The 13,527-nt window shown below is 40.9% G+C and overlaps 1 protein-coding gene across 1 annotated transcript in view; it reads left to right on the top strand.

Moving 5' to 3' along the window:
* USP22 (ubiquitin specific peptidase 22) overlaps nucleotides 1–13,527 on the top strand; it is a 186,800-nt gene that overhangs the window by 162,605 nt on the left and 10,668 nt on the right. The window contains exons 7-9 of the mRNA XM_065411489.1: nucleotides 229–376; nucleotides 10,056–10,161; nucleotides 11,965–12,123. Of these exons, the coding sequence (XP_065267561.1) occupies nucleotides 229–376; nucleotides 10,056–10,161; nucleotides 11,965–12,123 (413 nt within the window). The remainder of the gene's footprint in view (nucleotides 1–228; nucleotides 377–10,055; nucleotides 10,162–11,964; nucleotides 12,124–13,527) is intronic.

Raw genomic sequence — 13,527 nt, 5'->3', positions numbered from 1 at the left:
ACTTAAATAATGTGTCCAGTGTATTCTGTTCTCAAACCACTTACCTGGAGGATCTGTTTAAAAAAAAAAAAAAAAAAAAAAACCTGAACATTTCAGTGTAAGATTGTCAAAACTAAAGTTTCATTCAACTTCAGTTGCCTAATTCCAGTCACTAACTTCTTTTATGGCTAAGTGCACAGAGACTGTGTATCATGTTAACAATCATGTCCTTTTCTTTGCTTTGAGCAGTTTTACTCTGGGCACCGATCTCCTCACATTCCATATAGGTTATTGCACCTGGTATGGACGCATGCACGGCATTTAGCAGGGTACGAGCAACAGGATGCACACGAGTTCCTCATTGCTGCATTAGATGTGCTACACAGACACTGCAAAGGTAAGGCTTGTACTGGCATGTCAATGAACAAGGAATAGTGAATCAAAAAAAGTTAGAGATCTCTTCTTAAGTGGGGTAAACGGTCTTCCAGCACAGTATTCTCCCTATTTAGCAAGTTCTTTTTTAAATGTGTTTTTGCGTTTCTCATATACATCTATCAGACAGACTTTTCCTCCTGCCAAAATACCCACATTTAGAGAGAGAGCAAGCACATATTGGTTTGAGTCACGAGCTTGCCCTTTTCTTATTGGTTATGTGAGTCAGTATCTTGTAATTTAAATTGCCATCCAAATTCTATTTATACTTGAGGTATTTTAAACTCTTATTCAATGCATCAATAAGGTACTGACTAAACACACAAAAGGAGGCAAAGTAAGTGTCCAAGACTGTTTTGCTTAAATATTATAGTACTGTATTCGTGATACACAACATTTTAACAGACTATGAATGGAAGACCGAATGGAACCCTTACCTCAAAATCCATTCAGTGTTGAAGTGTTCATTAGCGCATTTTTAAAGATGAACTAACAAGATTTTAAGAAAGGTTTAAGATACAAAAATCTATGAACTGAAGAGAATATACTGTATATGTAACCTTGTTTGTCTGACCCACAGTTAGCTAAACTAGTTATTTGATGTGCATAAAGAGAATTGATACTCCATAAGTCTAAATTTATTGTCTTGTCACTCATTTGATTTAGATATGAGGTGTTATTGCACTTAAAACAATCTGCTGCTTTAAATGTTAGATGCTGTTGTTTTTGAAGTTGTAGAGCACTGTAGGCGTACACAGTACTTTTACAAAACACCTCAAATGAGTTTTGAGGTTTACAAGAGGAGGACTATCAGAGGGAAGAATACCACTGCTTCCCTGAAATGTCTTGATGTCTGGCTTTTATCTTTGAAATACCCTTGTACATTATGGAATGCAAGTTTGAATATACTGGGTAATTACAATGAATGTATTTGTTCAGATTAATAATAGACAAGGTATCTTCCCAAAGAGAGGGAGTGGGTGTCTGTGTATGTAAGTAATAGATTCTATCTGGACTTTGGCTTCATTTTCTGCTGATCCTGAAGAAGCAGTCTGTAAACTTGAACACTTTTCTTTTGGACTTTTTAAAGTCTCGGAATCATTGATCTTACAAATCTTGATGCTTCTTCATCTGTTAGCTAGGAGCCACTTCATATTTCTTGGGCTTTTATTGACAAGTCTAAGTGAGAATGGTAACTTTCTCCCTGAAACTGTAATGAGAAAGCTTGTAGCTGCCAGCAAAGGTCCCTATACTCTTTTGAAGTTTAATATTAAAGTATCTGAAAATATTTTGTCAACTGAGAGTCAAGTAGTAGTTTTAGGTAACGTACCTATGTGATAAACCTTATGGAACTAACTCTAGAATGAGCCTTCCCCAAGATTCCCCCACCACTGCTAAAACCTCTGGATCAATTCAGCCCATCACAGAAGCTTTCTACTCTTCTCCACCCACCCACTCTGCCAGAAATTTATTCAAGCCAAGGGTGTTTTACACCACAGGCCTAGGAGAAAGTTTTCCCTTTCCAACCAAACAGTGAAGTACAGTGGCTGCATAGCTCTGTTAAAATACTCAGTGGTAACAGAGGACATTCAAATTGTCATTAGGCTTCAGAGCTATTTCATTCAGATGAATGTGGGAGCATTTCACATCTCTCTTGAGCTTTTTCAAGCTGTCAGTAAGGTTCCAACTATACTATATAGTTTACCATGTTGTCCAATGCTAGCTTTAGATCAGTGCTGTGCAACAGTTACACCAAGGTATGGTTACATCCATGCAGGTAAATCAAACTGTATTATAATACTGTAAATGGTGAAGTGTAGATGCCAGGACCATGACATCTATGCATTCAGAAGGTTTTTAAAGCTCAATTTCTGAAGAAACGGAGGCATCCTTAGGGGATGATGTAGGTTTGCAGACTGCGTCGTTGCAAGGTAAATGGTACAGTCAGATAGTTATTGAACTGTTTGATTCTTGCACAAACCAGGAGGCTAGTATGGACACACTTTAAACTGTTTCAGGAGGAAATGGGTTGTTTGGCTATATAATGTGAAAACCGTCCTGTTACATATATTTATGTATTCATAAGCAGGGCCGGCTCTAGGATTTTTGCTGCCCAAAGCAAAAACAATTTTGGCCGCCCCCCCCCCCCCCCCCGTTTTTTAATTACCCCACCCCCGGCCCCGCCTCAACTCCGCCCCTTCCCCAAATCCCCAGCCCTGCCTCCTCCCCCCCAGGCTCTCAAGCCTGGGAGGGAGGGGAGCAGCGGCGCACGAAACGGCTGTTTCGCGCGCCGCGGCCACTCGGGATCTCCCCCTCCCTCCCAGGTTTGAGAGCCTGGGAGGGAGGGGGAGACCCCGAGCGGCCGCGGCGCGCGAATCAGCTGTTTCGCGCGCGAGTGGCAGCGGAGGTGAGCTAGGGCGGCCGGGGCACATTTTTAGGGGCGGCATTCTGGCGCCGGCCATGCCGCCCCTAAAAATGTGCCGCCCCAAGCACCAGCTTGTTTTGCTGGTGCCTAGAGCCGGCCCTGCTCATAAAATACTGCTGCTAGTGAGATTATGCATACTAATGCTGCACTAATCAGATATTCCTCCTGTGCCAGTAGTGTAAATTCAGATTGGATAGACAGAGCTTTTGAGGTTTGCAGTTCCGTAGCAATCTACCTCAGATATTACCATCAAAATATTTTGAGTGTAGAGTCACAAACACTACTTCTTTGTTCAGGGCCCCTGCTGCTGGGCATCACTCTGTCACTACTGACCATCAATTTGGAATCCCCCAAATTTCATGGTGCCTTGATGCCGAAAACTGCATAATTGCTCAACTACTATAGTGAGGGGTAGTGGAGCTATTTGGTGTAGATTAATCTTTTATCTCTTCCCCATACTCTCTCCCCAGCTTCTTAGAGCACTGTCCACTTCACCCTGAGAACAGAGGGAGGTTTGGAGTATCTTATGTGCACACTCTATTTTGCGCTTGAATAGTAAAACGTAGACCACCAATATTTAGAGGAAGTAAAAATTAAACTTTACAGCACGGTTTCAGACCCAGTATACACCTAAGAAGCTAAAGGTCCATATCTAGGCTGGCCTGACGGTCTTCAGGAAAATAGTATGTTGAGTGGTGTGGATTTGTTTGGGCCCCAAGCTGGAGTGAGAGGCACTGATTTTGAGTTACTCCTTTTCTTCACTTCAAGTGGAAAGAGGGATCATGGAAGTGTGTAATTAAGGTGGCTAAAAGCTATGTATTCTCAGGCCATGCAGGAGCCTGCCTGACCCCTGACGTAAGTCAGAGAAACTCTGAAGCTGGTTTAATTTATGCTCTGTTTCCCATTGTCCCCTAATGCCCTGGGAAACACGGAATAATTGTACACCAGTGCACTCCAGCCATGCTCCTGATTCACCCTCCATGCCAGGGAGCAGGGCTGGTAGAGAGCCTTTATGCCAGCTCTACATTGGCCAGGAAAGGCCTCTAAGCACGGGTATTCTCAGGGGTCTGTTTTTTCCCCACTTTAAAGCCCCTTTCTGCTGCTAGGGTAGCATAAAAGTAACGTAGAGTAACTGAGAATCAGGCCTGCTTGTGTAGCACCCTGTGCCTTGTACACCATTCCTTTCCAATGGGCCAATCCAAAAAGCAGCATTGACATGTTGGAAAGGGAGCTAGATTGAGCTCTCACCAGCCGAAAGGATGGATTAGCAAAAGAGAGAGAGCCTTTGGGAAGACAAAACTGGTGAATTGTTGATTACTACTCTTCCTTTCCTCTTCTCAAAATGCATACTGCTCTGTCCTTGAAAATAGGTAATCCAGTAGCTTCATGGTGTCACTTGACCCTTACCTGAAGTCTGAATGGTGCATTGCTGTCTTCTGCCTCTAGCTTTAAAAAACCCTTATTTGGGCTCTTAAGCATTTTCAGCCAGATCATGCAGGTTAATAAATGGCAATGTTCTTTGTATCTGCGTCACTAGCCAGGGTAATTTTAATGGTTACGTTATTATGGCGGCATCGTATCTGGGCACTTGCAGATGCTGTAGCTGAGGGCCACTTCCACCACCTTGCTCACTGTTGAGATTCAGGCTTTGTTCTTTATTGGATCTTATCTCAACAAGACAAAGTGGGTTTAAAGCTCAGACTGCCTTGGGCAGGCAGTGAGATCTTGCTCTGTTTTCCGATCTTGCTCTGTTTTCCCATCTTGCACTTTGCCTGAGGAGTAAACTGGACACGAGGCAGTCCATTGGCATGTATCTTAAGACCATACATTTCAGACTTGGACCTCTAAATAACCATGTATGACAAATTAATCTGCAGACTTTAAAGTCTTGACCTGAACTGAATGAGGTACAGAAAATGTGTAGAACAGTTACCTGACCTCTATTGCATACGTTTTTATACAGTTATGCAGTAGACCAGATGTAAAGGCATTGTTCACAATTTATCCCAGTATTTGATGTGGGATTCTCTGGGATTTGCAAATCTCTAAACTTGTATTAGAGAAAAGTACAAATGTATAATGCTGCCCTGCCTGAAAATTGTAAAATTAGCTTTAAGGTGACATCAGTCAAATCTCAATGACCCCTTCTTTGAAAGAAATCCCCTAAGAGCTCCCATCCTACAAGCTCCCCTGAAAAATGGAGCTGATGACATCGGAACATTTTTTGTTTCCACCTAGTATGTATCCCAGGCTTTGTCTTCACTACCCGCCGATCCGGCGGGTAGCAATCGGTCTATCGGGGATCGACTTACCGCGTCTAGTGAAGACGCGGTAAAATCGATCCCTGATCGCTCTGCCGTCGACTCCGGAAATCCACCTCGGCAGGAGGCGGCAGCGGAGTCGGCAGCAGCGCGGCAGCGGCCGACTTTCCCGCGTCCTCACCGCTAGGTAAGCCGACCTAAAATACGCAACTTCAGCTACGGTATTCACGTAGCTGAAGTTGTGTATCTTAGGTCGGACCCCCGCTGTAGTGTAGACCTAGCCCCAGAAATGGTATGGCAGAACTTAGGATAATTTGTACCTAGTTAGTTTCTCTTTCTTCTTTAGGCCTTGACTGCACTTGAAAGTTCGTTCAGATTAAGGTAGGGTGTGAATTTAAAGCACAGTAGTTAGTCTGGAATAACTCCATGTGTGGATTTGCTAATCCCAGGACAAGAGAGTCCACATGTGGAGTTATGCTGGAACAGCAGAACAGTTATACTGGAATAGCTCCATATGTAGGCCAGCCCTTATGTGCAAGACCACAGTTAAAGGTTGAAATTCAGGCCTATGGAGGTCCCTGTTAAAGATGAAAGCCCCCACTGACTGACTTTTCTTGTTGCAAGGACACCCCCAACCAAGCAGCAAAGAGTAGCACAGGCACAAATTGGTAGCAGCAGATGCATGCCTGAGTCACTAAAAAGGAAAACATACTGAGCTGTAGTATGGCATATAACAAACTGAGCAGATTGAACTATGAACAAAAGCTGGTCCATTACAGTAGTTGCATTTTCAAAATGCAGTAGAATACTGCATACAAAAATTAAATTCAAATAACATTACTGTTTAGACGCTAGCTTTTACAGCCCAGTAATTTTAAAGGGTCATCGTCAAAATTGACAGGTCTGATGTTGAGCCTAACATTATACATATTTTCTCCTGATTCTGAAGAACCTGTCAGCACCTACCCCCCTGACAAGGTTTGCCACGTAGCTGAGAAGTTTGGATTCTAAGTGACATACAGCAAATCCAGAATTCTGTGTTTGGGGATCAGGGGTGTGCACATTGCACTGTACTGTCACACATTCTGCCTAACTCTGCCCAGTTCTTGTGAGCAGGTAAGGGAGAGAAATCTGCAAAACTTCTAGTCTTCTTCTAAGTTTCTTATAAATTTCAGTAAGTACTGCCTGCTTGTGAGAATGGAACTTTTCAACAGAGGTATGGAACAAGCATGTGTTCATAGCACATGTCTCCCAAGTTAAGATGGTGGAATTAATTTCTGATGTGTCCCCTTTTTAGTTAAAAATAAAAAACTACGATTGTAAGACAAAGCATCGTGATACCTTTAAAGAAGTGTCAGACTCTGGAGAAATGAACGTGCAAATGCTACTATAATGTTTGCTGATGATTATTTTATGGCCTTTCTATAAACGTATCTAGTATGCATATGAAGGAACATCTAATATACTTAAAGGAACTACTACTTGTGAACTGTAGCCACTCTTTCAGTTTTCCAAATTAAGGAAATGATTACCCTATTAGACTGATTATAGAATGTTTACATTTAATCTAAATCCAAGCTGTTTAACAATGGGAGGGGGGGAGGGGACACACCTTTATGATTTAATCAGAGCAATTTGTATATGCATATATTCAAGCAATTGTGGGGTGTGGTGGGGTGGTTTTTTTTTTTTTTTTTTAAATAAAAAAAACCTCTTACCTACCTTGGCTGATTTCTTTTATAAGAAATTACTGTTGTACATGGTGTGATTTGTTATGGCTATTGTATAAGCCTGTGAATGTAGAATTAACCGCATGATATGATAAATATCTGAATACAACCTTAACTACAACAGCACAATCAGTTGCAGCTGCTAGTATTCAGATGCATATGTTTCCTCTCCCTGCCTCTTCTCAGTTCCTTTATTATAGATAGATAGATACAGATATATATTGACAAGTGCAAGGAGGTGGCAGTATTCTTTTTTTCCTTCTTTCCAACCAGATGTCATGGGAAATGATGTGAGTGGTAATGCCCTTCTGTTTAGCTGTGAACAAGCTTGCAAGATACTCTTTTGAGACCCCCTCATCACTGAGCCTAATTGACTTGTGTAATTGAAAAGGGAGTATTCTTATTCTCCTGTGGGCAGAAATGGCTGTCTATTAAAGTATGCAGCAGGGACATTACCTGAGGGCCAATGAAAATCTGTAGAGCCTGTTTCTCTGCTTCTGCCCACTCCAAAACAAGAAAAGGGGAGGAAATCAATTTCAGATGGTGGGATTATAGTGACGTAACTATCTCTACAGTGTCTTTAAAGGGGAATTGAAATGCAGATTTAAAAACGAAGATAAAATATCTTAAATCATTATTAAAATCCATGTGTAGTGTCACAAATTATAAATGGTCTTTTATAAAGGTGAACAGCAAGGTTTTATATTCTTTAAGAATTCATTAGGTTGATTTGACCTTTGAGCATAACTTAAACCTTTTAAAAATCCTGAAGGTTCTAGGTTCAGGATACGTTAACTGAAACCTATATTTTGGAAATCCACATGTTGAAACTCTAATCATAAAATTCCCAAGGTAGGGGCTGAAGCAACTTTCAGCCAAGAGCACTTTGTTCTAAAACTAGACTGTACATTTACTTGAAATGTATATACAGTATTCTAACTTTTTTTTAAAAAAAATGTTATTTACTTAAGCCATTTGTTTCTCTTTCTTGCAAACGATTCCTGAGTATGTTTTAGTGACCAGAAGTACCTGTAAGGCAAAAAGCTGCAGAATCTCTGAGATCTTCTCCGAGCCATGTAGAATATAATTGACCTAAAAGACCCAGTGTGGCTAAGTAATTCTCATCTATTAACCAGGATGGGCAGGGATGGATCACTTGATGATTACCTGTTCTGTTCATTTCCTCTTGGGCACCTGGCACTGGCCACTGTTGGAAGACAGGATACTGGGCTAGACGGACCTTTGGTCTGACCCCAGTATGGCCATTCTTATGGTCTTATCTCATTTATTCCACATTAGCACAGGTTGGAACTTTTGTCAGTCAATCAATTTATATTTTCAACAATTTTCCATAATTTCAGTTTTAAAATCTGTTGCTGATTGTAAACAGTCAAAGCCAAATTAAAGTACCTGAAATGTAACTCTAATTTTTTCTGCTTTTGTGTGCTTTTAGTTTGCTCTTTTGTCTTGGTGATTGAAAATCCCTTTTTTTTTTTTTTTTAAGGAGCTCTGTTGATTGAGTGCTAGGCCTCCTTAGTACACCTCTACCCCGATATAATGCTGTTCTCGGGAGCCAAAAAATCTTACCGCGTTATAGGTGAAACCACGTTATATCGAACTTGCTTTGATCTACTGGAATGCACAGCCCCGCCCCCCTGGAGCACTGCTTTACCGCATTATATCCGAATTCGTGTTATATCGGGTCGCGTTATATCGTGGTAGAGGTGTATTTCATTTCAGAAACTAAAATATAGTTTAAACCAATTTTTAGTGTTTGCACTTCTTTTTTAACTGGATAGATACTAGGAAACCTGACAAAAACCTAATTCTAGCTGTGCTAGTAGCCTCTGTTATAATAGGATTTTGGAAAATTTTTCAATACTTTACGAAATACTTACCAGCTGTTGTAAACTGGTTCCACCCATGTGTATGTGTTGTTTCAACAACAAAAACCCTACTGTAGATACAGGAGTAAGCACTTCGCAGACTTCGATTCATCCTCACAACAACCTTGTAAGGTAGAAAAGTAAATGTATTATCCTCATTTTAGTAATGAAGAAACTGAGGCACAGAGGCTAAGAATTGCCCAAAGCTGCAAAAAGAATGTGTATCAGAGCAGAGATTTATATTTTAGAGTTCTTGGTAATCAGACCTGCATTGTAATTGCTAAACCAAACCTTTATGAATGCTGCATTCAGTTAATGCCATTAGGATCCCAGTCACAAAGCTGATTGCTATGCCTCCGATGCATACGTTATTGGCAGCAATGCTTAGAAGGTGGGTATGCACTTTCACCTACTGGAAAGCAGAGAAGCTTTAGTCTCTCCATGAATAAGCTTGAAGTAGACATGACTTTACCGTATAGTAAATGCTCTCTGGGAGGCTAGACTACCTTTCATTTTCTTACTGATGAAAACTTCAGAATACAAGGACAGTGTTTATGGTGAAAGGATAGGGGTATAGGCATCAGACTGAAGGTTAATGGAGCCTTAACACAACCTTAGTCTTTTGGTCTGGCAAGCTGATTAAGGAAGCACGGTTAAAAATAGCCATTATCTTCATCTCTGCATAACCTGTCGTCTGAATTAATGTAAGAAAATATCAGAGGGGTAGCCGTGTTAGTCTGGATCTGTAAAAAGCGACAGAGTCCTGTGGCACCTTATAGACTAACAGATGTATTGGAGCATAAGCTTTCGTGGGTGCGTCTGACGAAGTGGGTATTCACCCACGAAAGCTTATGCTCCAATACATCTGTTAGTCTGTAAGGTGCCATAGGACTTTTTGTAAGAAAATAGCGCACACTTGTGTGCTATACCTGTGTGGAAATCACTGCTGCTACAGCATAGGCTGTCTGTTTATTCAATTACGTATGCCACTCAATGGCCCTGTTAGTGGTTTTTCATTAGCCGCTTTGGCAGCACCTTTTAGCTTTGGAACCAACCCTCGTACCTGACAGCGAAGCGAATCTCTCTACAAAGCAAGAGTGGGCTTATCTCCGAGTAGAACTGAGATTGGCTGGATGTCCACATTACCTTAAAGCCTCATCTCTGCTGAAATACAAAATTGCATTTAAACTTTTTTCCACAGTATTTTGTACTCTACCAGAGGCACATTCTTGATCCCTTGTTTTCTTAAATCTACAGTGAATATGAGATTCCAAACTGCCCATATGAACTGATGGGGCACATGTGAGAATGTATTACAAAGATTTCATTTGCTTTCCTGCAGGTGACGATAATGGGAAGAAGGCCAACAACCCCAACCACTGTAACTGCATCATAGACCAAATCTTCACAGGCGGACTGCAGTCTGATGTCACTTGTCAAGTCTGCCAGTAAGTGTAATTTGGTTAATTCTGCACTCAGATGAGATGGGGCTGATCCAACAGTGCAGTGTCATACTGGGTCTTTTTTCTTGCTCCATATTGTTTAACTACAGCATCGCCTAAACTCAAGCAATTAGAAGGCAAGTGTCATAGATCAAGATGTACTGAAAAATCTGCCTGGAAAAAATATCACAAGTTTATGGGATTTTGCATTTTAGGTTAGAGTTTGATTAGCCTACCAAAATTTGGTTAATTTCAACATTCATAATCAGAAGACTTCCAAGGCAAATTTTCTTTTGATAGGGAATATGCATGTGTACCAGACTTGAAGTAAGAGAACTCTTGCGTGCAGCCACATTATCATTTTTCTTCAATTCTGAGCCTTAGGTTTTGGAGGGAAAGGTTTCTAGAGGTCTGGCTTTAGGTAAACTTAAATAAGAGAAAATAAAGGTTTACTAGAGTCAGGGGAAGAATTCTTTCTGTTCTGTGTTATCGGGCAAGGTGGCTTACTTTAAGCCATTTGACATCACTCAGGGAGTTGGAGCTCCACTACGTATTTTTTGGTCTTATCTTGCATTCCCCAAACTATCTACACTATCTTGCAGATGGACTGTTGTACTCTGCTCATTTTAATCAGTTGTTGTACTCAGTTTTCAGGACTGACCTACAGAGATCTCACTGTAGGAATGATTGAGCATCATGGAAAAAAGTGTGAAATGCTAGTCTTTCTTTTGGACCCACAGAGTCCGTATCTGACAAGGGTAGCCTAGATGTGGTATCATCACAGCTGATCTCTACTAAGAATAATATTTGATGTCAGAATTTGTAAGAAAATTAACAAGGAAAGATGGGAGTTAAAGAAAAAGTCAGGCGGCTCAATGCATAAAAATAAGTTTGGCAGCTTGAAATTAGTATCCGTAAATGTTGCGTATTTCTTCTTTTGACCATTTCAAATATTTTGCACTAGTGAAGCTGAATGAAAGTGGGAAGTTGTAAACTAGATTTTTAGTCCAAGAGGGGTGGTATTTAGAGGAAGGAGGAGGCCAGAAGAGCAGATAAAGAGCACAGGCGGAACATTCTTTCATAAACAAAAAAAAGTTAGCATTTGGAAGCAAGAATCACGCACAAATCTGAATGGTAGAAGGAAAGGTTCAAGGGAATGGAGGTTAAAGCTTTCTGAGCAACGTCTCCAATCACCTCTAGCCACTGGGTTTGTCTTCAGATGTCTTGTAGAGAAACATGAGCAGGAATATAATGTACTTTCTGATTCTGGTATGCTCTAAGATCTCAATTTCCAAGTGCCATGGCAGATTGTAGAGTGAACTCTGAAGTTCCAACTAGCACACCATTGAATATCAAGAGTATTTCTGTTCTCTTTTTTTGTCTGAACACAGATAGTGCAACAGTCTAAATAAAAACACCTTAGCACTTTCATCCCAGGATGCAGGCTAGATTCTGCATCTCAGAGGAACCCAACAATTTGGCTCTAAATCACTGAACTCCATTAAGCTGTAGACTGTAGCAAATGTATATCCTGCATTCAAAACATGCAATACATTTCCTAAAATCTGTGGTTTTCCTTTGTGCTTTTTAAATAAATCTCCAGTAAAGGAATTGGCTGTGTAAATATAGTTCTGAGCACAGCTGTTTTGTCAGACATGCTTTATGTAGTCTGAGCACCCTGTAGGGATGAAGTAGAACTGGTTGCCTTTTCCAGTAAATGTCCAGTTTATACCATATAGTAAATCATACATTTTGGACTGTTACTTTTAACTCCTTGGGTCAAATGCTAAACTCCATTCTTTTTCCTAGTGGTGTTTCTACAACGATAGACCCGTTCTGGGACATCAGTTTGGATTTGCCAGGCTCTTCTACACCATTCTGGCCACTGAGCCCGGGGAGTGACGGCAGTGTGGTGAATGGGGAAAGCCATGTATCGGGCACCACCACACTCACAGACTGCTTGCGAAGGTACAACATATGGCAAACAGAATGTAGATAGGGGAAATAATCTTGCTCCCTTCTGCTGTCCACAAATAAGAAATAATGGCAACTAGCAAAGCAAACTAACAACCTGTTACCACAGCAATATTCCTCAGCCATCTTGTAGTACATAACATGCACTTAAATTTGTTGTGGCTTGTTTTGTTTTTTGTTTTATTTTAATCTTTAACAAAGTGTGACCAAAATCAGTTGCCATGTGATTATGTATTGGTTGTATTCTATGAGAAACGAGTTTGGCTCTCAATCCAGCACCCAGGGCTATGTATGCATATCACAAAAACCTCCGACACAATTGGTACTAAATATCCCCCTTCTTGGTGCTGTCTGCAGAGAAGCCATGGGTTGAATGGGCCATGGAGAGTTATCTGCCCACTCACCTTTAGAGATGTGCTCTCCAGACCTGGCTGAGGTGCAATGTGAGAGAGCCTACGTTACTCATGCTTGTTATGTGGATAGAGGACTTCAGTCTCCAGGGCTGTCAGTGCAGCATTTCTTGCCGGTACTAACCTCACTCATAATAAGTGAAAAGAAATTAAATAAGAAAATGTAAAGTTGAGACTGTCCTTCAGACAGACTGTTCTGATTGGCATTGCAGGGTGTTGGAATAGATACTAATCTTGCCTGCTCTGAGCTGTAATACCATGATATGGTTGAGTGAAGGTTAAGGAAGACACCTTAACTCAGAATCTCTTGACTTTGTTGGCTCAAGTTATAAAAAACTGCTACTATTGAGGGTGGGCTACTGTTTTAACATGCAGTAGAAATATATTTTTGAAAATGTCCCATTGGCCTGACAAGACCAGCATACTCTTTCATTCACAACTATTATGGCAGTTGTTTAAAAACAAAACAGACCTACTGACTTAAACCATTTTGTACAGGGGAAATGATACATCTGGGATAGAACTACATTTGTGCTCTGGTTCAGCCTCCTGAGGCTTAAAACAGCTGGACAAGCACCTGAAAAAAAGTTTCACAGCACAGTTAGTTACACATTTAATTTTCATATAGAGCATAATGCATTGTCAAGTGTGATACTTACTCTGCTGTAAGGTAGAGACATGTAAGTGGACACGCCACACACACACGCCATGAGGGGAAAGAGAGAAGTGAATTCATGGAGTCTTCAAAACCGGGGGCAATTTTGAATTGGACATACAGATGGATAGGGAGCCAGCAAAAGTGACTGAAGATTCAGATGCATCTGTTCTGGCTTCCTGGACTAAGAGAGTACTTTTATAGTGCTCCAGAATTCTAAACTCCCTGAAGTTTTAAAAATTGTGGATTCAGTAAAACCAGGATATTTATTAGTACAACTGTGAGAAGTGATTAATGTTTGAATAAAGATTTCTGCAAAGGCAAAATCCAGGC

Source organism: Emys orbicularis, chromosome 10 (genome assembly GCF_028017835.1).
Source record: "Emys orbicularis isolate rEmyOrb1 chromosome 10, rEmyOrb1.hap1, whole genome shotgun sequence".
Classification (NCBI taxonomy): Eukaryota; Metazoa; Chordata; order Testudines; family Emydidae; genus Emys; species Emys orbicularis.
This window is presented reverse-complemented; position numbering and strand designations above follow the sequence as displayed.